Below are 26,197 nucleotides of genomic sequence, written 5' to 3' on the forward strand. Positions count from 1 at the left end.
TTGGAGTGACATAGAAGGTTTGAAAAACTATTATGGCTTTTACGCACGCCCGGTCCTACTCTACTGAGTCGGGGGCCGGCGCTCGGCGGAGTGGCTGTCCGCGAACGGTGCATGGGGCTCGGACATGGCAATTACGCACGCCCGGTCCTATGCCATGGAGCTCTCGTCGTGTCTGGAAGTCCACGCCGCCACACGCTTGGAAGTTTGTTTTGATTAATAAAGAGCCGTTTACCAAACCCACCTCTATCCTTGTACTTTCTTACCGCTACAATATAGTTATATACTAGATCTGTGGAATAAAGACGAGGCTGACGTCAGGGCGCACGCGCGGCGATGTTGACAAAGGACGAGGAATTTGATCGATGGATTTAATGGATTTAAAGTGCACGGATGGTTTGATAATATTATTGCTTATATAATAGTTATTTGAAATATGGTTTATCTATCGTTATATGAGCCTGTGGAATATTTTGAAGTGCAAGCGCCCTCAGCCGTGCGCACCCATTGTTGACAAAGAATGATCGATGGATTTAATGAATTGGAGTGACACCGATGGTTTTATAAACATGTTATTCATGTAATAGTTGTCCTTAATCACTCTATATGTTACGTCAGGCCCGTTCTCAGCTCTTTGTTTGTGTTTGTCACGTTAGCATACCTATCGTTTAGCCTGTTGTTGCTATCGTTTAGCCTGTTGTTGCTCGTTCATGACTGTTTTTGATGTGAGATTTTGTCAAATAAATTGCCCCCCAAAATGCGACTTATACTCCGGAGCGACTTATAGTCCGGAAAATACGGTAGTTGTCGCTCAACTCGGAGGTTGTGGGTTCAAACTTGTAATACCATGTCAAAGTGTTCTGAGCATGAGACTGACTCCCTAGTTGCACCTGATGATGTGTCATCAGCAGGTGAATGAGGAGTCAGTATGGACCTCTTTGAGTGCCTTGTAGCTGCTATACAAGTGAAAGACCATTACCGTTCAGCAGGAAATGTGATGCTATTGGTTGAATGTGTTCATTCATTCTATTTATTTCAATGCTCACCTGCAGACAGGAGTTCATCCAGGATATTGAGAACATTTAGGGTGCTCTCGGCATCCTCTGCATTCTGGAGAGGTAAACAAAAGCACCATTCTGATCACCAAATATTATGTCTAAAATACTGCTTATGTTGACAAACCTTTGCACCAGTCAAACAGTGCAGCGTTGGATAAGGCTCTGTGAGGCATTTGTTAAAACATAAGCAACAGCACATCAAGCATTACCAAGTTATATGATGTGAATAGAATGTATTTGATAAGGACATAACAAAAACAATGAACAAACCAGATGCATTACTTTAAGTCTTTTAGCACAAGTACCGTAATTTCCGGTGTATAAGCCGCGACTTTTTTCCAAAATTTTGAACCCTGCAGCTTATAGTCAGGTGCGGCTTATATAAGATTTATTTCGTGATTTTTGTGATGACTTGATCACTTTTACTCTTAACACTATTATATACAGTAAAAGCTACAAAACAAACTGACAAATAACTCGTTTTCAAATCAGACGAGTAAAAACTGGTCAAATATTTTTTAAAAAAGATATTGTTAAAAGTGAAGACAATTTGCAATTCTAGTAATGACACACAAATTTGATGCACAATTTGTCTTCGTGGGCCACATAGAATGATGTGGCAGGCCGTATCTGGCCCCGGGCCTTGAGTTTGACACCTTGCTCTAAACCCTTTCTCTTACTCTGCCATGTGACTCAGAGATTACACAAAGCAGTGGCGCTGTTTGGACCATCTGCATTGTATTAAAACCCAATCAATCAGCATTTAAATTAAATTCTTCTGACATTTTGCTCACCAAAAGCAAGTTGTAATGAATGTGAACGTTTAATGTATTTTATTCAGAAGGTTACTTTGAACCCTGAGGCTTAAATGGCGGCGCGGCGTACTTATGGATTTTTACGGCCTCCAGCCTCCAGGGGGCGCTCTAGCAGGAAGCAAGAGCGAGACAGGCGAAGAAGAGATAATGCGCCGAAGAAGACATGCTAGTTTGTGTTTACAACATATCACGCAGAACGCGATCAAGACGGACTTTAATGAAAGGAAGCTTTTATACACAAACCGTCATTATGGGGGACAAAAGAAATGCATATGACGCCGCTTTTAAGCTAAAGGCAGTCGATGTTGATGACATTGTGTTGCGGCACCATTTTCTTTATTTCGTGGTCCCGTCTACTCGTGTCGCTCGCTAGTTTAATGTAATTTAGCACTTCGTGCAAGAATAAGGTTAGCATGAACAGACCCTCATCATGGAAAATGCTAGAAGAAATGGATAAGAACGACGACGAAAGAGATACTGAGAAAGTGTGTGGCGAAAGATATCTAACGCTATTCCAATCGGAAATTGAGGAGGAAGACTTCGACGGTTTCAGTGCACAGGAAGATGATGAAGACGATGAAGCTCTTTTTTTTACTTTTACTTTAACCAGCCCTGTTAGTGCTGTGCTACCATGTTGCTGCTGTGTTACCGCCGCGTCTCAGTGACTTTTACCGGTATGTTTTATTTAATCAAAGCCTATTAGTGCTGTGTTACTTCCGTGTTGCTGCGGAATTGCTGCCGCATCACAGGCAGTGTTTGGAAAGAAATGTTAAGGTATGTTATTACAACTTTAAAAAAGCTTTCTGTGTCCACTATTTCTTTGTTAATAACTCACGTGCACACTTCCGTGTTGCTGCGGTACTACTGCTGCGTCACAGGCAATGTTTAGAAAGACATGTTAAAGCATGTTATTCAAACTTCAAAAAGGCTTTCTGTGTACTGTCTTTCTTTGTAAAAAAAACTCGTGTGCACGTGCGGCTTATAGTCCGGTGCGGCTTATGTAAGAAAAAAACTAAAATATCCCCGAATTTAAGCTGGTGCGGCTTATACACCGGTGCGGCTTATACACCGGAAATTACGGTAAATATCCTCAACAGTTGTCTACAGGATGCTTATTAGAAAGTAAAAAAAAATGAAATAAGATAAGAGGAGCTCGATATTGTCCACACATTAATAAAGTTATCAAAGATTAAAGTTTTTTTTAATGATTTGCCAGCGATGCAACTGTGTTGCTTTCTTGTCCACTGCCTTGATTGTCTCAGTATAAGGTGAAATGAAATGTTTTATTGTGGCGTTGTGACTTGATGTGATGCAGTCAGGCAAATATGAAAGCATCATTGCACAGGTGTAGTATATGAATGTGGCATTAACTGACAAGGGCTGATGAAGTAGAAACACTTCGGGTTTGTAACCTATTTACATAGTACAGTCAAACCTCGGTTTTCGAACGTCCCGGTTCTCGAACAAATCGGACTTCGAACAAAAAATTTGAGATTTTTTTTGCTTTAGAACAAAATTCGGAGGTCGAACCTCGCGAGATGAGCCGGGAGGACCCGAGAAAACCCGACCGCGCGGCTCGGATGCCGTCTTACTCCATTGTTATTGTATTTTTGTTATTTTGAGGATTGTATTAACCCCTAATCATGCCTCCAAAGAAAGCAAGTGGGAGCAGTAAAGCCATCCTAAAACACAAAGACGCTCTTAGAGCAGGGGTGGGCAAACTTTTTGACTTGCAGGCCGAACTGGGTTTTAAATTTGGACCGAAGGACCGAACCAGGAGCAGATGGATGTAGTGTTTGTGTGAAGTAATATAAACGACCTGTAAAGGTCATTGCATAAAAGGTTTTGGCCTTTAGTAGGTAGTAAAGCATGGATATTCAAAAAACGTTTTTTGAAAACAAATGCATTTATTAACAGCGTTAAAAAAAAGAAAATCCACCAAAAAACTGCTATCAGTTGTTAGAATTGTGCTTGTTAGAGATTCGCTCACTCCAACTTATTTTGCAAGAACCACACGGGAGACAAGCAAGTCCTCTTAGACACCTGCAGGTGGAGAGCTCACCCGTTGAAGGGATGAAGTCTAAACTCTCCCTCCTGCAAGGGCATATTTATTAAGAGAAACAGAGTGGGGGTAAGAGTAGTTTGAATAGGAAGCCCTTGTCTTCTAGTCAAAACATATCAGGGGGTGTTTTACGACCTTGTGTAGGATGGGACAAGCTAGTTTATTTATTACCGGTTGCATTCCAACATAATCATACGATAAGGATCTGAAAAACCCTGACAGTGCTCACTCTAACTTATTTTGCAAGAACCACACGGGAGACAAGCAAGTCCTTTTAGACACCTGCAGGTGGAGAGTCCATTTGTTGCTGTGAATACAGCGATGATTGAAATGAAGTCTGACTCTTCCTCCTGCAAGAGCATATTTATTAAGAAAAACAGAGTGGGGGTAAGAGTGGACTGGATAGAGAAAGCCCCTGTCCTCTAGTCAAAACATATCAGGGGGTGTTTTACGACGTTGTGTAGGATGGGACAAGCTAGGTTATTTATTACCGGTTACATTCCACTATAAGCATAAAACTAATCTAACCAGGTTATTTATTACAGGTTGCATTCCAACATAATCATACGATAAGGATAATCTGGAAAACCCTGACATCAGTGATTCTCATAAAATACAACACTGTTATTATGAATAACAGTCTCCGTCACTTCAGTGCCTGCAGGTCAGATTAATGAAAGATGTTTATCTTATGAGATCACATCAAACGGCAAACATTCCAACCAAATATATCATCTTGAAGAATCGGTGAAAGCATACATCCAAATAAAGTAATCAAAACGGCAACACGGTGAGGGGTATCTGAAAATCAGAGCAGAGTTTTAACTCACAAACATAACAGAGGTGAGGAAACGGGAAACACTTCCTTAAAGTAAGCCTTAAAAACTTTACAGGTTAAGATTAGTCGCAAACAGGTGGTGCATCAATGTCCTTGAGCATCCTGCATTGTTTGAAAATGAGAATGGTCGCTCGTTTCAATTCCTGCTATTTGTACAAATCATATTCAAAATGCATTTTTTTACAACAAACTTGAGAGCCTCCCCTTCATTTTCAGTGGGAACAGTGTTGTTGGTCTCCCTTTTTTTGCTAGTGCGTCATAGTCTGGAGTAAAATTTGTTGTGGCAATGCTTAGGAGATATCAGAGGTGTTGGTCCGTTTACCTAGATCTGTGACGGGTTGATGTTGATGTTCATGTGGCTGAACGTCACGTCGCATACGTCAAGCCAAATTGTCCACTCTTTTTTTAAACCCTCGGCACTCAGTGTCCACCTTACTTTTCCTTGGACGACTCATTTTAATGGAAGGATTCCAGGGGAAGGTTTGTGGGTGGCTTTAGTGTAAAACTGTATCTGAAAGCCCAGCGCGCCAATTACAAGAATGCTGTTGTCACAGCCCACGCTCTAAATTCGGCACTGATACAAATAGAGCGCGAGTGCGGCGTGTCCGTACTACTGAGTACGTACACGCACTTGTGAGTGTGCACAGAGCTTTCTGACACAGCTTCCGATAGTAAATGCGCAGGCGAGCGGTTCCCCATCTACAGGGTAAACGCAGTCATTGCAGGCAAAATGACCTAAAAAAATGTTTAATAATACAATTTATTCGGGGTTGGCGGGCCGGATTAAACGGTCCCGTGGGCCGGATGTGGCCCGCGGACCGTAGTTTGCCCATACCTGTCTTAGAGCAATGCGACAGTGAGCGCCCGGGCGCGCTGCGGTTGCGCGATCGGACCAAATTAAATTACCTGCGCACTGACGTCCACTTAAATTTTGGAAAGTACATCAGGACTTATTTTGTAAATAATATTTTGTAAATTTCAGCGACGGCTCTGTCACAATAATGCGACCAGCGCTGTGCAGTTGCGCGGTCGGCGACGCGCTACGGTTGCGCGTTCGGCGGTGCGCTGCAGTTGTGCGATCGGACAAAAATGCGCAAATGAAAAAATGCTTAAAAAAGGAAGGTTTTTTTAAGTCTTGGAAAGGATTAAAAATATTTCCATTATTTGTGATGGGAAAAGTAGATTCGGAATTCGACCGATTCGCTTCTCGAACCGCCTTCTGGAACGGATTGTGGTCGAAAACCGAGGTTTGACTGTACATTTTTTAACTGAAAATTTAAGATCAGTCAAAAATGATACCGAAGTACTTCGTTTCATTTATTTGCTCGATTAGTTTTCTACAGACACCAATTCAATGGGGCAGTGGATGTGTTTTTTAATTAAGAATCTAAAACAAGTGTAATTGTTTTATAGGGCTGCAACTAACAATTATTTTAATAATGGTTAATATCTCAATTAATCAACAAATTGTATTTTTAAAAACTTTCAATTATTGTCAAATTATTCCAAAACAGCAATTTTACAAATTGACAAGAACAGACTGCAACGGACAATAAGGACTGCAGAAAAGATAATTGGAATCAACCTCCCATCTATCCAAGACTTGTACCTGTCCAGGACCAGAAAACGTGCAAGTAACATCTCTACAGACCCTTCTCACCCAGGTTGCAATCTGTTCGTACTACTCCCCTCCGGACGGCGTTATAGAGCTCTGTATGCCAAAACCAGCAGACACAGAGACAGCTTTTTCCCCCAGGCTGTCGCTCTGATGAACTCACACCACTCTTAGAGTCTCAGAGTCATTGCTGTGCAATAACATCCTGCTCTCCACACCTTTTTTGAATTGTCTACACTATTTGTACTATGTGTCCTCTCTGCATCCATAGCAGTCTGGTCATCCTGGAAGAGGCATCCTCCCAACTGTGATCTCTTCTCAAGGTTTCTCATTTCCCCTAGTTGTAGTTTTGATTTTTTTTCCCTTGCCCTCCTGGGAGTTTAAGATCAGGGGATGTTTGAGAATATTTGTCATTATTCACATGTCCTGAGCGTTGTTAGTCACCTAAATGTTGAACAGAGGCTGTGATGTATACCGAAGTCAAATTCCTTGTTTGGCATGTTCAAACATGGCGAATAAAAATTCTTGAATCTTGAAGCTTGAATTACAATACAATTATGTGTTTGGTCTGTAATTCTGTTTTCAAAATAGAAACATTCATCTTTAACAAAAAGCTGTGATGAAAACATGAATATGACATTGTGCGTTTTATATGAAGCGTTTTACCTTCACCTGCTGTATATTGTATTTTTATGATTAAATTCAAATTTTCTTCTTAAATCTTTCTTCTGTTAGGCTCCCATGTAAATATTTTGCGATAGGATGATCAAGCATGTAATTGAGACTCCTGCCTTCATATGCAAGACCATGGAAGGATACAAATATTTTTCAGTTTGCAATGCTTTATTCATATTGTCAATGACGGCTACACAGCGATTACACTCATTCATCTCTGACAAGACAGTTAGTATCCTGGAAATAGAATGCAAGTTAGTCCATTTTTCTAACAAACTTTTGTGCGAATTGTTTGTGAAAAAGGTTGTTTGGAGCTTGAATTTCCACTGGCATACATCTGTCATTACAGTTGGTCAAGTACTACATCTCTCCTTTTCTCATGGTGGAAACTTTGAGAGAAAAACAACTGACATGCCCACAAAGTTTTACTCTCACTAAAATTGGAAGGGCTGAAATCATTCAGCCATACGTTCTCTGTACTGCTTACCAGAGAAACCACAGAAAACTCATGCATGCATGGGGAAAATATAGGAAATCTGGGCGCAAATTTGATCTGTGTGGCGGAAATGCAAACCAGTCAGCCACTGAGCCACCTTCAATATAAACAGCAATGGGAAACCTTTTAAAAAGTAAATGTGCAATACATTTAAAAAATATAATATTACACCAACGATAAAAGAAATACTTATTTGAAGCGCTACAACTCTTCTGTATTGTATCATGCACAGTTGCATTATGAATCCTTACCTGTAGAGTAGAAAAAATGGCTTCCAAGCCACTGGAGGAGTTTTGGGAGACTGACATTCTTGGTTGACCCTGCTCTGTGCAGGTTGTCAAACAGCAACAGCAAAAATGTGATCAGGTAGATGTTGAAATTTAACAAACAAAACAAACGGCAGCTATACCAAAAACACAGGAAGATTTCCAAAGCACAGAAAAGGAGATGTAGTTGAAATAATGTCCCACTATCACACACAACAGTCAGACAAAGTATTTGACTCCCTGTGTTTTGAAAGACTGAGTAAGCGCGCACGAGAGAGAGAAAGAGAGAGAGAGAGAGAGAGACAGACAGACAGACAGACAGACAGAGACAGGGAGAAAGAGAGCCACAGAGACAGGGAGACAAACAGACAGACCACCTCCTCCAATCTTCACTGGGAATAATCAGGGAGGCTACACTTAGTTATGAGTAGTTATGAGCAGCAGTGCCATCCTAGAAGTGCATATATATTTGTATATATTTCTGTAGAATGAAGAACCATTATATTTTAGACTAGACTTATGACTATGTTGGTTGAATGTACATCGTGTGTCAAAGTACTCACATCGTATGCTTGTCCGTATGTAACACTATCCCTCCAAGATAAAGAGCTCTAGAAAACATTTGTGCTGTGGTGTTGAGAGGTCTGCCACTAAAAAAAGGCTTTGACAAGACCAGTTGGGCAGCTGCAGAGCAAACTATATTCAGTGGTGGGATTCATTCACAGAGGATTAATGGCTAAGTACTTATGTTTGGCACTGGTAGCACACACACACACACACACACACACACACACACACACGCACACACACGCACAGACTGCACACCCATATTTGCATGCACATAAACACACACACACATACACACACAAACAAATACACATTCAGGGCTGTACTCCTTGCGAAGCCCTTGCCGCTTTTCTTACTTTGTCTGGTGCCTTGGAGTGAATAACTTGGAGGGATTCTTTGGAGGGGTTTGCATGCCCCTATGATCCTAGGAGCCATGTTGTCTGGGGCTTCATGCCCCTGGTAGGGTCACCCATGGCAAAAGGGTCCTAGGTGAGGGGCCAGACAAAGCGCGGCTCAGAAGACCTCTTATGATGAATAAAATATATGGACCTAGTTTTCTCTCGCCCGGACGCAGGTCACTGGAGGGGCCCCTCTGGAGCTAGGCCTGGAGGTGAGGCTCGAAGGCGAGCGTCTCGTGGCCGGGCCTTCGCCCATGGGGCCTGGCCGGGCACAGCCCGAAAATAAAATGTGGGTCCCCCTTCCCACGAACTCACCACCTGTAGGAGGGGCCAAAGGAGTCAGGTGCAAAGCGAGCTGGACGGCGGCCAAAGGCGGGGACCTTGGCAGTCCGAACCCCGGTGCAGAAGCTGGCTCTTGGGACATGGCATGTCACCTCTCTGACTGGAAAGGAGCCCGAGCTGGTGTGTGAGGCAGATAAGTTCTGACTAGACATAGTCGGACTTGCCTCCACACATAGTCTATCTCGAGAGGGGCGGGACTCTCTTCCACTCTGGAGTTGTTCACGGTGAGAGGCGTCAAGCAGGTGGGGCGCCTGCACATTGGGGTTCACCCCGGTGAACGAGAGGGTAGCATCCCTCCGCCTTCGAGTGGGGGGGACGGGTCCTGACTATTGTTTGTGCCTATGCACCGAACAGCAGCTCAGAGTACCTTGGGGTCCTTAGAAGAGGTGGTGGAGAGCGCTCCTTCTGGGGACTCTATCGTTCTACTGGATGACTTCAATGCTCACGTGGGCAATGACCGTTGAGACTTGGAAGTTTTGGACTGTGGGACTCCGGAGGCAGCCGACAGTTACTGGATGGCCAAGTGGAATGCGGCTTCGGCGGGTGCCGAGACAAAAACCCGGGTGTGGGAGGAGTTTGGCGAGGGCCATGGAGAATGACTTCCGGACGGCTTCCAGGAAATTCTGGTCCACCATCCGGCATCTCAGGAGGGGAAAGCAGTACACCGTCAACATTGTTTACAGTGGGGATGGTGTGCTGCTGACCTCGACTCAGGATGTAGTGAGTCGCTGAGGAGAATACGTCGAAGACCTCCACAATTCCACCGACACACCTTCCATTGTGGAAGCAGGGCTCTGGATGTTGTGGGGCTGTCTTGGCTGACACGCCTCTGCAACATTGCGTAGACATCAGGGACGGTACGGTGCCTCTGGATTGGCAGACTGGGGTGGTGGTTGCCCTCTTTAAGAAGGGGGACCGCAGAGTGTGTTCCAACTACAGAAGAATCACATTCCTTGTTAGGGTTTTCCAGGTTATCTTTATCATAGGATTATGTTGGAATGTAGACTATAATGATTAACCAATCTTGTCTTGCTCTCACAACGTAGTAAAGTAAAGTGGTTGCTTCCTCTGCTTGAGTGACCAGCTGCAGAGGAAGCAATCAAAGTTGTTCTGTTTCCCACAACATCGTAAAACACCCCCTGCTCTGATCTTACCAGAGGCCGGGGGTTCACCAAACCTGTCCACTCTCACCCCCACTCTGTTCCTCCTAATAAATATGCCCTTGCAGGAAGGAGACTTTTCAGACTTCATTCCTTGAACGAGTGAACTCTCCACCTGCAGGTGTCTAAAAGGACTTGCTTGTCTCCCGTGTGGTTCTTGCAAAATATTGTTTGAGTGAGCAAATCTCTAACATTTTGGTGCCGAAACCCGGGATCTCTCATACCCATCATCTGGCTGACGGAGGACGACGCGCTGTACACTGTCGACGGGCCAGCGTCCATTAGCCGGACCTGGTAAAGAAAGACCTGGGAAGGAAATTCTTCGCTGGGCCAGCATCTTAGGTCTGCCTTCGTCTGACAGAGGTGGATTGACGGGACCCGGCAGTGCAACGAACCAGGGGACAAGTAAGTTAAAGGCCTGAAGTTGTGTGATTGTGTTGTTTTTTGTGAAACGTGTAAAAAGGTAGAAGTGCACAGGAATAAGTAAGTTTTGTGGAAGGAGAGGGTGTTGTAGAGTCCCCCTCTGGATGAGGTGTCTCTTTTGGAGCAGTGGTTCTCAAACTGTTATAAAATCTCAGTACCTCCTTGGATCATTATTTGACGACCACTATTCTAAAGAGTACAACCTCGCGTTGGCAGGGCTGGGGACAAGGACTTTTGTCTTTAGTTCCCAGGGAAGGTGGGGGGTGTTGTAGAGTCCCCTCACTGGATGAAGCAGCTCCTTTTTTTTTTTTTTAGAAAGGGAGGACTTCGCGTAGGCAGGGATAACTTGTGTGATTGAGTGTGTGACTGGTAGGATAAATTGACTAAATAGCAGTTCTAGCATTGATCCACGGCAATAATACAGGCTAGTAATTTGTTGAAAGGTCGATTTAAACCTGCATTGAGGATCCTCAAAGACTCAAATAAATAAATAAATAATAATAATAATAATAATAATAATAATATTTTTGAGAAAAAGAAATTGTATAACCTAAAACTACTAGAATTAATATGGGAAACAAAAACGGTAAATCTCTACCTCTTGACGGAGATGAGAAGTACATGGCGAGTAGATTTCTTAATTGTATGCAATATATGCCAAAGTGGAAGAAAAAGTATGAAGTAGAAGGGAAGTTGAGAGTTGAAGTGTGGAAGATAGTAGTTGATGTTTTGGAAGAGAGTGTGGATAAAAAGAAAAATGGACTGAAAAAGAAAAGAAAAGAGAGAGAATTGGATTGTGCTAAAATGTGGTTAAAAGCTTCACAAGAGAGAAGAGAACAAAGCCAAAAGACAAAAGATAGAAAGATGAAAGGTGATGAGGCTGAGACTATGTTTGTCAGGCCGGCCACGGCTCCAGCCGAAGCTCAAGTAGAGGAGCAAGAGGGGCCTTCCGCTCGTACACAAAACTTGTATCCAAGCTTAACAAACCTGCAGCCCCCCCCCCATATAACAGCAAAAGAAGTCAGGGTCACATTAGTAGGAGTCCTGTACAAACAAGAAGTTTGACCACTGCTGCTAGATTTTCTCAAAATTTAGACAAGGTTGATGTATGCCCAATGATACAGGTGCCAAACCCTAATGTAGGGGAAGGCCAACTCCCACATACATATGTTTTCCGGCCATGGACTTTGGAAGAGGCAAGAAAAGCAGTTGAAGGGGTTACCCCTGTTGCTGAAGACCCAGCTATATGGGCAGAGGACATGGCTGGAATTATACATTCCTATAGACTGAATGGACATGAGGCAGGAGAAGCTGCAATGTCCTCCTTGGGAAAAGACTGGGCAAAGGTTAGAGGAAATTATACAGGTAGAAATAATCAAGGGCCTTTTCCCTATCCCATTGAGGGAAATCAATTGGGAGGGGAGTATGCAGCACAATGGAATGGTCTTGTGCAAAGAGTGCGAACTATATTTCAAAGACGAGCGAATTATGGTCATTTGGCAGGAATAAAACAGAAGCCTGGCGAAGATACTGATGATTTTCGTTTGAGATTTGAAAAAGAATTCAGGGTGCATAGTGGCATCCCATTCAATGATACAGCTGAGAGTGCTTATCAACAACAGCTTAAAAATGCGCTCCTCACTAATTTCCGCCCTGAAATAGGCAACTGGGTGAGGAAACATTTGGTGGAAGTGGACGTTGCAAGTGTGACAACAACTATGCAATGGGCCAGACATGCTGAAAAAGTGATCAAAAAAGGCAAAAGTTCTGATGTATTTCATCTAGATAATGATGATGATGAACTAGATGAAGATACAACAGTCTTCTTCCAAGGGTCCCAGCAAGGCAGAGGAGGAGATAGAGGCCAACAAGGTCGCTGGCCGCCATATAATTCAAAACCCCCACGAGATTCTGACAACTGTTGGAACTGTGGGAAACGTGGCCACTGGTCAAAAGACTGTTTTAGAAAAAAACATAACCAATCAAAGGGTGGAGGAAGAGGCAGAGGAAAGGCCAAATTTTCAGCATGACTAGATCCCCCCCCCCCTTTGACCTCTGGTGCTCCTATAGAGGAAGAAATAGTAGATGTCCATACAGCATGGGACATTCTGAGTGCATTAAAAGAAAAACCATATGTTACTCTAAACATTGGAGGAAGTGATGTCGAGTTTTTGTGTGATACCGGGGCTTGTAAAACCGTGATAAAAACTAAAGTCCCAAATCTAAAGGCCTCCCAAAATACTATTTGGGTGAAATCTGCTGATGGGCAGGTACACAAGGAGAGTATCTCTAATCCAGTTGAAGTGAGAGATAAGGAAACTGGAAGCATGGTTTCAGTTTCGATCGTCCTATCTCCAAAATGTCCCATAAACCTGCTGGGACGAGATCTGATGACTCGGTTGGGAATTGCAATAATTCCAGTAAAGGATGGCATGCGAGCATGTAGAGTGAGAGATGTGGACTCATATGCTGCACAAGCAGGTGAACAGATTTGCTGCTCCTATGCCATCCCTCCTGAACGAAATCCTACACTCCCAAGCAGATTGCTGAGTGAAGCTCGAAAACAATTGTCCCAACCTGAATCAGAAATGACTTGTACTGAATTACATGTCACCATGAATATTCTCACTGATCCACAAGATGACTATATTGGAAGTTTTCTCAGCGACACAGAAGTAACTTTAACAATCACTGCTCTGTACACTGATCGCAGGTCATTTGCGGCTGCTGCTGTGCTCTTGCCCGCTCCTCAGAAAGACAGATACAAATTGTCGGCTGTACCCCACATCTCATTGTTTAAACCTTACAGTATAACGTGTGCAGATGTGGGTTCCCGAATTAAACTTGCTGGATCTGTGACTGATTATGAGGACAAAGGTGATGGGTGGAGCTACAGTACCAGTTGTGACGTGTGGAAGCAAACAGTGTGTGAAGTAGCTGTAGGCAGAGCAGGCGCTTGTGCGCTTCCCTGACTAGTTGACATTTGTTTGAATGAAAAGGAGGAGGGGGAATTGGCTGGGCTTCCTGAAAAACTGTGGACCAAGGGCCCATCTGATGTAGGACTTTTACGATCCATTTCCCCAGTACAGATCAAACCAAGATCAGAGTGGCGTCCGAGAGTTAAGCAATATCCTTTAAAACAGGAGGCAATAAATGGGATTGCCCCTGTTATAAATGATCTTTTGACAGGAGGAATCATTAGGGAATGCTCGGATTCTCCTTGCAACACTCCCATTTTTCCAGTCCAAAAGGCCGACAAAATGTATTGGCGAATGATACAAGATTTACGAGCAGTGAATGATGCAGTGCAAACAAGAGCACCCAATGTGCCTGACCCACACACACTTCTGAACACTTTGAAACCTAATCAGAGGTTTTTCACAGTAATTGATCTCAGCAATGCATTTTTCTCAGTGCCAATTCACCCAGACTCACAGTTTTGGTTCGCTTTTACCTTTAAAGGACAAAGCTATACATACACCAGATTGCCACAAGGATTTGCTGATAGTCCAACTATTTTCATTCAAGCTATTATGGCCTGTTTGGCTGATTTTCAGATGTCAAACAAAAGCCAACTTCTAGTTTATGTAGATGATCTCCTGGTAGCCTCTGAAACTGAAGCTGCTTGCAAGGCAGACTCCTTAGCATTGTTACACTATCTCTGCAAAACAGGGAATAAAGTGAACAAAAATAAGTTACAATGGGTCCGACAGGAAGTGAACTATTTAGGTCACACTTTGTCGGCTTCTGGAAGACAGATACAAAGAACCAGAAAGCAGATTATTTCAGATGCACCGAAACCTGAAACAAAAAAACAAATGATGTCATTTTTGGGGCTCTGCAATTACTGCAGAGCATGGATCCCACATTATGCGGAGAAAACACAACCGCTGCTGGATATTGTGCATGGAGTTCCCATGACAATGACAGAAAAAATCATGTGGATACCAGCAGCGGATGATGCTTTTGTAGTGCTGAAACAGGCTCTGGTAGAAACCACAACTCTTATCTTGCCAGACTACAATAAAACCTTTGTGCAAACAGCAGACTGCAGGAATGGTTTTATGACCTCAGTGTTGCTGCAGGGTCATGGCAACAAACTAAGACCAATTGCATTCTATTCAAAAAAACTGGATCCAGTGGCTCTGTCTTTGCCAGACTGTGTTCAAGCAGTATGCGCGGCGGCGCTTGCAGTGAGACAATCTGCAGATGTGGTGCTCTTTCACAAAATGGAGCTGCTAGTTCCACATGCTGTAGATGTGTTGCTGCTGCAAAGCAAAATGAACTTTTTGTCACCAGCCAGACATCTGTCCTACACTGCTGTACTTCTGTCACAACCACACATCGTGATAAAGAGGTGCACAGTCCTTAACCCAGCAACGTTGATTCCGTTGCCAGGGGATGGAACACCACATAACTGTTTGGATGCTACAGAACATCTACAGCTGCCCAGAGAAGATTTAAGTGACACGCCGCTTGATAAAGGGGAAAAGTGGTTTGTGGATGGATCATGTTCAAAGGATCCTAAAGGAAACAATCAAAGTGGTTATGCAATTGTGAAATTGCCAAACCAGATTGTTGAAGCAGAGAAGCTTCCATACACCAGGTCAGCACAGGCTGCTGAGCTGATTGCTCTAACAAGAGCTTGTCAATTAGCGGAAGATAAGGAAGTCACTGTATACACAGACAGTCAGTATGCGTTTTCTACTCTGTTCTATTTTGCAAAACAATGGGAGCGCAGAGGGATGACAACATCAACCGGTAAGCCGGTTACCCATGCCTCCTTGTTAAAAGACTTGTTGCAGGCCATTCTTTTACCTGCTAAACTAGCTGTGTGTAAATGTGCTGCTCACACCACAGGCAGAGATGAAGTCTCAAATGGAAACAGATTAGCAGACAAAATTGCAAAAGAAGCAGCTGCAGGGAGACATGGCCATGATTTTTTTTTAATGGGTTCAGAGGACACACAACTCATAGATAAGACTATACTGGCAGATATGCAGGGCAATGCTCCAATGGTGGAGAAACGAATGTGGACGACAAAAGGTGCAATAGTGGATACAGATAATATCCACCGCATCAATGACAAACCTGTTTTACCAAAATCACTTTTTAAGGCAGCAGCGCTTGCGACACATGGGCTTTGCCATGTGTCGACAGGAGGGATGAAGACCATCATAGATCAACAATTCACAACCTTTGGTTTAGATGCTTACTTAAAAAATTTTTGTAAAGCATGTCCTGTTTGTGTGAAACATAATCCACAAGGAAACATGAGACCTAAGAGAGGCTCATTTCCAAAACCCTCTTATCCATTTCAAATCATGCATATGGATTTTATTGAACTCACACAAAGTGGACCTCACAAATACTGCCTAGTGATGATTGATGCATTTTCCAAATGGGTGGAAATAGTTCCATCTAAACGCGCAGATGCCTTAACAGTGGCAAAAGCCATCTGCAAAACCATCATACCAACTCATGGCATCCCCCAGACCATTTACAGTGACAATGGTCCACACTTTGTGAACCAAGTTGTGCAGAACATGGCTGTACACCTTGGAATAACGTTAAAAAACCACTGTGCTTGGCATCCTTCGAGCGCAGGCCTGGTTGAACGGGCAAACTTTAGCGTCAAAAGCAGGTTGAAAAAATGCATGGAAACAACAGGCAGACCTTGGCCAGAGTGCCTCGACTTAGTGAAGCTCTATATGAGAATTACTCCCACTTCAGAAGGACTAACACCTTTTGAAATCATACATGGGAGACCATATAGACTACCAGTGTTCCCTGCAGATTTGCAAAAAGCAGATGAAGAACAGACCTTGGCAGATTATCTAATCAGGACGCTCAAACTGAAAGATGTGTCAAATGCAAATTTACTGCCGCCTGATCTCTCTCCCTCACAGGTGGACAACCCCATCAATCCAGGAGACTGGGTCTACATCAAGGTCATCAAAAGAAAGAACTGGGCCAGCCCACGGTGGGAGGGACCGTTTCAAGTTTTGCTTGCTACTCCCACGGCGATTAAAATTTCTCAACGGCCCAGTTGGATTCACCTCAGCCACTGCAAGTTGCAGAGAGTGCTGGACCCCTAATTCGGAGTGGTGGGGATGTCCCGGTGTCTCTGCCATCCTAGTAGCAACGGGGCTCCATATGCCAGATGGATCCTCTGCTGCGTTGTGGTTGGAGCGTGCTATGGTCTATTGACTCATCTGAACAGACCAAATGACAATGTTGCCCGTGGTAAACGATGGTCACATGATGAGAACTTTGAGGACTGGTCATGGGACCCCAGAAACCCATACGAAACCAACACTTGGTACCGGTATGTCAGGTTCACTGTGAGAGCTCACACACAGGAGGGATGCTATGTGTGTTCGAAACTCCCCCCTTCCTCCACGCAAGTTCGCTTGGAGGCCAGAGCAATGAATGTCACTGAAGCAAAATGTATGGCATCCATGGGAGGAGTTGGATATCAGCACCGCGCCGTCGCAGTCAAGGATGCCGACCCTTACCGCCCTGGACTTGCTGATGGTGCCTGTGATCAGCTATTCTGGACAAATCTCAATGTGACTGTTAAAGGACGAACAATACCACAAGTGGCCTACACAGAGAGACCAGCTGGAGTGAATTACACATGTTACATCCAAGGTAACAAGACCCACGTCTGCATTAACGACGATTGCTCTCCAGGAGGAAACTGGATGGGAGCTCTGGACATCACCGATGAGTGTCAAGATAAGAGAGCCATTTCAGGTGGTGAGGGCTCTCCAACCAACATGGCTACACCATCGAATGGAACATACTTCATTCAGAATGGCTGGTGGCAGACCACACATACAGGATACGACATCATTTGTTGACAGGAGCACATAACTCTACTGGACGTCGACGCAGGGCAGTTGCAACCTTTGACCCCATGACCCTGTCTGGGGTGCGAACGTTCCAGATGACCATAAAGTATGGTCCATCGGAGACAAAGTTGTCCTTGCGCTCTTTCCTCAGATTGGGGTTGGGAAACTATCGCTCTTCATCGAGACACTGAACTATCGTTTTCAATCCTTTGTGAATCTCTCACTGCAAGTCAACGATGGACAAAATTGAGAGATTCAGGCTATTAGACTGATGGTCTTGCAAAACAGGATGGTTCTGGACTTGTTGTCGGCAGCACAAGGTGGTGTGTGCCACATCATTGGGACTTCCTGTTGCACATACATACCAGGAGAAAATGACACCCACATAAACGACGCCATGAATTCGCTGAAGAACTTACAGCAGGCCATGTCTAAAGACAAGGTCCCACATCAGTTTGATTTCTTTTCATGGCTATTCTCTGGCAACTGGTGGCAACTGCTGTTGAAATTGCTGTCTCCTGTGCTTGTTGTGCTGGTGGTGTTGTGCTTGTTTACGACCTGCGTTATCCCATGTTTGAAGTCTGCTGTGTCGAATTTTGTGTCCTCTACTGTAGCCCAGGTTCATATACAACTTCTTAGAGATGACGGATGTGATGACAATAATGAAACGTGGATTGCGTAGATGCTGTTCTGTTGAGCATGTTTTACAGAAACTTGATGATTTGACCATCGAAAATGCTTCGCAAGTGATGGATACAATGATGTACTGTTTCTGTGTTTTTCTTTTTATTTTTTTTGTTGATAGCATTCTGGTCGCCTGTGGCAAAGGGGCCGTGTAAGAATTTTCCTGCTAATGACATCTGGCCAGCAGGTTTTTCGCTTACACAATAAGTTTGATCTGGGGTGTTGAGGTAATGCCTCATCTTCACTGGAAGGTGTTGCTATCATTGTTTGTTGTTTTTATTTTTGCTGTTCTTCTTTCTTCATTATATATATATATATATATATATATATATATATATATATATATATATATATATATATATATATATATATATATATATATATATATATATATATGGCATGCCGTTCAGGAAATTAATATTTGAATATATTGAATGAACTTCGGAATATATTGAGTGAACTTCGGAATATATTGAATGAACCTTGAATATATTGAATGAATTTCGGAATATATTGAATGAACTTCGGAATATATTGAATGAACCTTGAATATATTGAATGAACCTTGAATATATTGAATGAACTTCGGAATATATTGAATGAACTTCGGAATATATTGAATGAATTTCGGAATATATTGAATGAACTTCGGAATATATTGAATGAACTTCGGAATATATTGAATGAACCTTGAATATATTGAATGAACTTCGGAATATATTGAATGAGCTTCGGAATATATTGAATGAACTTCGGAATATATTGAATGAAACTTGACTGACGTCATCATTGCCGCCATCTTGTACATGCATTTCGTTGCTGCCGCAATTATGAACCAGTCAGCTCGCAATATCGTGTCAGCTATTCTTAGCAATGATGAAATTGTCAATGCACTGGCGAGTGCTTGTACCACCCAAAATCCCCCGGAGACACATGCCCAGCAATATAATACTTTGGACGAAGAAGTCCAGGCTGCTTTTAATCGGGGCAGACCTGGGCGCACAACAGACCAGGCTTCTGTTAATCATCGCAACCTCAGCTTGCCATCGACCTCACAGCAGTGCCCCACAACAATCTACGCCCGTTCACTAGAAAGGGCCCAAGACAGAAGAAGTAAGAATAGGTAGGGTTAATTTAAACCGCACGTTGAGCCGTGAATATGGTCCGTGAAAATATTGTCTGACATTAAACCGCCCCGATTAAAAGCAGCCTGGACTTCTTCGTCCAAAGCATGATATTGCTGGGCATGTGTCTCCGGGGGATTTTGGGTGGTACAAGCACTCGCCAGTGCATTGATAATGTCATCATTGCTAAGAATAGCTGACACGATATTGCGAGCTGACTGGTTCATAATTGCGGCAGCAACAAAATGCATGTGCAAGATGGCGGCAATGATGACGTCAGTCAAGTTTCATTCAATATATTCCGAAATTCATTCAATATATTCCGAAGTTCATTCAATATATTCCGAAATTCATTCAATAAATTCTGAAGTTCATTCAATATATTCAAGGTTCGTTCAATATATTCAAGGTTCATTCAATATATTCCGAAGTTCATTCAATATATTCTGAAGTTCATTCAATATATTCCGAAATTCATTCAATATATTCAAGGTTCATTCAATATATTCAAGGTTCATTCAATATATTCCGAAGTTCATTCAATATATTCAAGGTTCATTCAATATATTCAAGGTTCATTCAATATAATCCGAAGTTCATTCAATATATTCAAGGTTCATTCAATATATTCAAGGTTCATTCAATATATTCCGAAGTTCATTCAATATATTCCGAAATTCATTCAATATAATCCGAAGTTCATTCAATATATTCAAGGTTCATTCAATATATTCCGAAATTCATTCAATATATTCCGAAGTTCATTCACAATATTCCGAAATTCATTCAATATATTCCGAAGTTCATTCAATATATTCAAGGTTCATTCAATATATTCAAATATTAATTTCCTGAACGGCATGCCATATATATATATATATATATATATATATATATATATATATATATATATATATAACATATATATATATATATATATATATATATATATATATATATATATATATATATATATATATATATATATATATATATATATATATATATATATATATATATATATATATATATATGTTTTTTTTTTCTTACTTGTCTTTGTTGTTTGGGGTGACATAATAATATGATAAAACAGGAGGCAGATGTTAGGGTTTTCCAGGTTATCTTTATCATAGGATTATGTTGGAATGTAGACTATAATGATTAACCAATCTTGTCTTGCTCTCACAACGTAGTAAAGTAAAGTGGTTGCTTCCTCTGCTTGAGTGACCAGCTGCAGAGGAAGCAATCAAAGTTGTTCTGTTTCCCACAACATCGTAAAACACCCCCTGCTCTGATCTTACCAGAGGCCGGGGGTTCACCAAACCTGTCCACTCTCACCCTCACTCTGTTCCTCCTAATAAATATGCCCTTGCAGGAAGGAGACTTTTCAGACTTCATTCCTTGAACGAGTGAACTCTCCACCTGCAGGTGTCTAAAAGGACTTGCTTGTCTCCCGTGTGGTTCTTGCAAAATATTGTTTGAGTGAGCAAATCTCTAACATTCCTCAGCCTCCCTGGTAAGGTTTATTCAAGGGTGCTGGAGAGGAGGGTCCGTCGGGAGGTCGAACCTCGGATTCAGGAGGAGCACTGTGGTTTTCGTCCTGGCCGTGGAACAGTGGACAAGCTCTATACCAGGGGTCACCAACCTTTCTCAAACCAAGAGCTACTTCCTGGGTACTGATTAAGGCAAAGGGCTACCAGTTTGACACACACTTCTGAAATAGCCAATTTGCTCAATTTGGCTTTCACTGTGTTATTATTGTCATTTCCAGTTCGTAAGTGTGATTTTAGCAAGAATAGCAAAAATACAGTCAAACCTTGGTTTTTGACCACAATCCGTTCCAGAAGGCGGTTCGAGAAGCGAATCGGTCGAATTCCGAATCTACTTTTCCCATTACAAATAATGGAAAAAATGTTATCCGTTTCAAGACAAACCCACCCCCGCCTTTTTTAAGCATTATTTCATTTGCGCATATTTGTCCGATCGCGCAACTTCAGCGCACCGCCGAACGCGCAACCGTAGCGCGTCGCCCACCGCGCAACTGCACCGCGCTGGTCGCATTATTGTGACAGAGCCGTCGCTAAAATTTAGAAAATATCTTTAAAGTCCTTATGTACTTTCCAAAATTTAAGTGGACCTAAGTGCGCAGGGAGCTTAATTTTGTCCGATCGCGCAACTGCAGCGCACCGCCGAACGCGCAACAGTCGCGAGTCGCCAACCGCGCAACTGCACCGCGCTGGTCGCATTATTGTGACAGATCCGTCGCTAAAATTTAGAAAATATTTTTAAAGTCCTGATGTACTTTCCAAAATTTAAGTGGACCTCAGTGCGCAGGGAGCTTAATTTGGTCCGATCGCGCAACAGCAGCGCGCTGGGCGCTCACTGTCGCATTGCTTTAAGAGCGTCTTTGTGTTTTAGGATGGCTGCTCCCACTTGCTTTCTTTGGAGGCATGATTAGGGGTTAATACAATCCTCAAAGTAACGAAAATACAATAACAACGGAGTCAGTCGGCATCCGGGCCGTGCGGTCGAGTTTTCTCGGGTCCTCCCGGCTCCTCTCGCGAGGTTCGACCTCCGAATTTTGTTCGACAACCGAAGCAAAAAAATCTCGATTTTTTTGTTCGAATTCCAATTTGTTCGAGAACCGGGACGTTCTAAAACCGAGGTTTGACTGTAAAATAAATAGATGCAGCTCACTGACAAGTGCCGCTATTTGAGCTAATTTTCGAACAGTCCTGCGGGCGACTCATGCGGTCCTCACGGGCGACCTGGTGCCCGCGGGCACCGTGTTGGTGACCCCTGTTCTATACCCTTGGCAGGATCCTCGAGGGTGCATGGGAGTTTGCTCAACCAGTCCACATGTGTTTTGTGGATTTGGAGGAGGCATTTGACCGTGTCCATCGGGAAGTTCTGTGGAGGGTGCTTTGGGAGTACGGGGTGCCGAGCCAACTGATAAGGGTGGTTCGGTCCCTGTATCATTGATGCCAAAGTTTGGTCCTCATTTCCGGCAGTAAGTCGGATTCGTTCCCAGTGAGGGTTGGCTGCCCTTTGTCACCGATTCTGTTCGTAACTTTAATGGACGGAATTTCTAGGCGCAGCTGAGGCGTTGAGGGGGTCCTGTTTGGGGTCTTCAGCATTGCGTCTCTGCTTTTTGCAGACGACGTTGTGCTGTTGGCTTCTTCAAGCCGTGATCTCCAGCTTTCACTGGAGCGGTTCGCAGCCGAGTGTGAAGCGGTCAGGATGAGGGTCAGCACCTCCAAATCCGAGTCCATGGTCCTCGGTCGGAAAAGGTTGGAATGCCCTCTCCGGATCGGGGATGAGATCCTGCCCCAAGTAGAGGAGTTTAAGTACCTTGGGGTCTTGTTCACGAGTGAGGGCAGGATGGAGCTTGAGATTGACTGGCGGATCGGTGCAGCGGCGGCAGTAATGTGGACTCTGTACCGGTCCGTTGTGGTGAAGAGAGAGCTGAGCCAAAAGGCAAAGCTCTCAATTTACCGGTCGATCTACGCTCCTACCCTCACCTATGGTCACGAAGCGATGGGTCGTGACCGAAAGAACGAGATCCCGGATACAAGTGGCCAAAATGAGTTTCCTCAGCAGGGTGTCCGGGCTCTCCCTTAGAGATAGGGTGAGAAGCTCCGTCATCCGGGAGAGATACGGAGTAGAGCCACTGCTCCACCACATTGAGAGGAGCCAGATGAGGTGGCTCAGGCATCTCATCAGGATGCCTCTTGTCCCACCGGTAGGAGACCCCGTGGAGGACCCAGGACGCGCTGGAGAAACTATGTCTCTCAGCTGGCCTGGGAACGCCTTGGGATCCCCCGGGATGAGCTGGATGAAGTGGCTGGGGAGAGGGAAGTCTGGGAGTCCCTCCTAAAGCATGGATGGATGGATGGATGGATGGATGGATGGATGGATGGATGGATGGATGGATGGATGGATGGATGGATGGATTCTTTGATCGTTACAAAGTGCTAGAACAAAGATCAAGTGTGAAGTAATTTCAGAACAAGCAAAAAGCAATCAAAATCATTCAATCAACTAATTGAACATTAGACAAAAAAATAAAGCATGACAAAATGATTCATACTGCTGAACCTCGATTTTATGTCGACTTTTTGAATTTGGGAATTGTGTGAACGGCGAAAGTACTATGTTATTGAGAAAGTCTTGTAAGAGTAATAAAATCAGATCCATGCATATGCGTATCGGGTAATTGCAGTAGGAAAATACGTACTAAGATACAAGTGTTTGCATTTGGGGAATTACATCATTGTTCTGGGGGAAAATTAACACGATGTAATTGTTAAAAACATTTTTTACTAATCCGGGTAGCGATCATATAGGGACCATCCTATCCTTTTGGCATAAACCAGCTGGTCCAAAATCCGGCCCGCAGGCCAAATCCGGCCCCCGGTCAGATTTCATACGGCCCGCAGCTTCGGTCTTATAATGTACCGTATCGGCCCGAATAAAAACCGATGTTTTTTGCATTGAAATAAGATGAAGTGGGGGTCGTCTTACATTCGGGGTCTAGACATACCCATTCACTCGTGCGCAGCGGTAATTTAAAGGTTGCTGGTATCGACTGAGTATGTTGCTGTGATCGTGTGCGTTTTTGACACAAAGTGAGTATATACTCACTGTCATTGTTTCCTTGTCACTACTGCCCACTGTTGTGCCGTTTGTCCAATCGCGGTTTGCTTCGTGTGCGCGCCGTTTGATTGACAGCTCCGGCGCACTCCTTTAAGTTTGCCTCGCATCGTACGAGTAGCCGTTACGCAGCGGCACGGCGACTAACGGTCCCCAGCAAATGTATTTTGTTGTCTCGATGACTTATGTTTGGTGTGTTGCCGAGAGTATTTCATTTATGGTTATTTAGTATAGCAGAACCGTTACGTGCAGTTAGTTATGTAAAGTGTTCTGTCTACTCGTGTTGTGTGACGTCAGAAGTTGAGCGTCGACTTATGTGCTGTATTTCTGTCTGTTACAGAACCACACACACACACACACACACACACACACACACACACACACACACACACACACACACACACACACACACACCCTTCACACGCATCATACAACAATCACACACAAGAATCACATTCACACACTCAAAGACTCACCCATGTACACTACAAACACCTGCTCTCACATCCGTACGACCAAACGTGTGTCTATACCAGGGGTGGGCAAACTTTTTGACTTGCGGGCCGAACTGGGTTCTAAATTTGGACCGGAGGGCCGAACCAGGAGCAGATGGATGTAGTGTTTGTGTGAAGTAATATAAACGACCTGTAAAGGTCATTGCATAAAAGGTTTTGGCCTTTAGTAGGTCGTAAAGCATGGATATTCAAAAAGCGTTTTTTGAAAACAAATGCATTTATTAACAGCATTAAAAAAAAGAAAATCCACCAAAAAACTGCTATCAGTTGTTAGAGTTGTGCTCACTCTAACTTATTTTGCAAGAACCACACGGAGACAAGCAAGTCCTTTTAGACACCTGCAGGTGGAGAGTCCATTCGTTGCTGTGCATACGATGATTGAAATGAAGTCTGACTCTCCCTCCTGCAAGAGCATATTTATTAAGAAAAACAGAGTGGGGGTAAGAGTGGACTGGATAGAGAAAGCCCTTGTCCTCTAGTCAAAACATATCAGGGGGTGTTTTACGACGTTGTGTCTGATGGGACAAGCTAGGTTATTTATTACCGGTTACATTCCACTATAAGCATAAAACTAATCCAACCAGGTTATTTATTACAGGTTGCATTCCAACATAATCATACGATAAGGATAATCTGGAAAACCCTGACATCAGTGATTCTCATAAAACGACGTCATCTGATGGCGCCGCGGATGGCTGCCACGGTGAGTCGCTCTATGTTTCTTTGTCTTATTTTGTGTGTTTTCTGTGTCTTCTGCTGTCCATCCCGGATCACTTTTACTAGAGAAGCACTGTTAAACATCGGTCAGTCTTCTTCTGGTATTTTCTCTCCTGTTCTCTCTGATTCAGACTGTTTGCCGGAGATTTTAGCCGGAGTGGCGGTGCTATACAAGCTAGCGCGAGGGCGGCGACGCGGAAAACGAGCCGGAGCCCTCGTAAAGCTGAGGCAGAGAGGGTTCCGTTCTGCCCTACCGTCAATTCATCTGGCGAATGTCCGCTCCCTGGCGAACAAGATGGACGAACTGCTGCTCCTCACTTCAAGCAACACGGACTTCAGCAGATCCGCCGCGCTGTGTTTTGTTGAAACGTGGCTTTGCGAACGAACCCCCACCACGCCATGGAGTTAGCTGGGTTTCGGCTAACGCGTGTAGATCGCAGCGCGGAGCTCTCCGGAAAATCAAAGGGAGGTGGTCTCTGTTTCTACATTAATGAACGTTGGTGTACCGATGTCGTGGTGTTGAAAGAGTTTTGCAGCCCTCTCCTAGAAACACTTTTCATAAACTGCCGGCCGTTCTATTCACCACGGGAGTTCTCCTCGATCGTCATGGCTGCTGTTTACATCCCACCACACGCACGTGCGAGTGAAGCCACGCAGATGCTGGCTGACCAGGTGACAGACATGGAGAAACTTCTACCAAATTCACTAATCATTGTTCTGGGTGATCTTAACAGGGCGAACCTCGCACACAAACTCCCCAGATACAGACAGCACATAACGTGTCCCACCAGAGGGGCACAGACACTGGACCACTGCTACACCGTAATTAAGGATGCATATCACTCTGTGGCTCGTGCAGCTTTAGGACTCTCGGACCACTGTCTAGTTCATCTGATCCCTGCCTACAGACAGAAACTAAAAACTTCTAAGCCTGT

General features: G+C 43.7%; 1 protein-coding gene across 1 annotated transcript in view; it reads right to left on the reverse strand.

Moving 5' to 3' along the window:
- Positions 1-8,046, reverse strand: part of agbl1 (AGBL carboxypeptidase 1) — a 102,794-nt gene extending 94,748 nt beyond the window's left edge. Inside the window, exons 1-2 of the mRNA XM_088379867.1 lie at positions 7,808-8,046; positions 1,044-1,107 (exon numbers count right to left, since the gene is read on the reverse strand). Coding sequence (XP_088235993.1) covers positions 1,044-1,107; positions 7,808-7,864 — 121 coding nt within the window. The 5' untranslated portion in view covers positions 7,865-8,046. The remainder of the gene's footprint in view (positions 1-1,043; positions 1,108-7,807) is intronic.
- Positions 8,047-26,197: the final 18,151 nt, after the last annotated feature.

Source organism: Syngnathus floridae, chromosome 6 (assembly GCF_059516105.1).
Source record: "Syngnathus floridae isolate MCC-2025c chromosome 6, RoL_Sflo_1.0, whole genome shotgun sequence".
NCBI lineage: Eukaryota > Metazoa > Chordata > Actinopteri > Syngnathiformes > Syngnathidae > Syngnathus > Syngnathus floridae.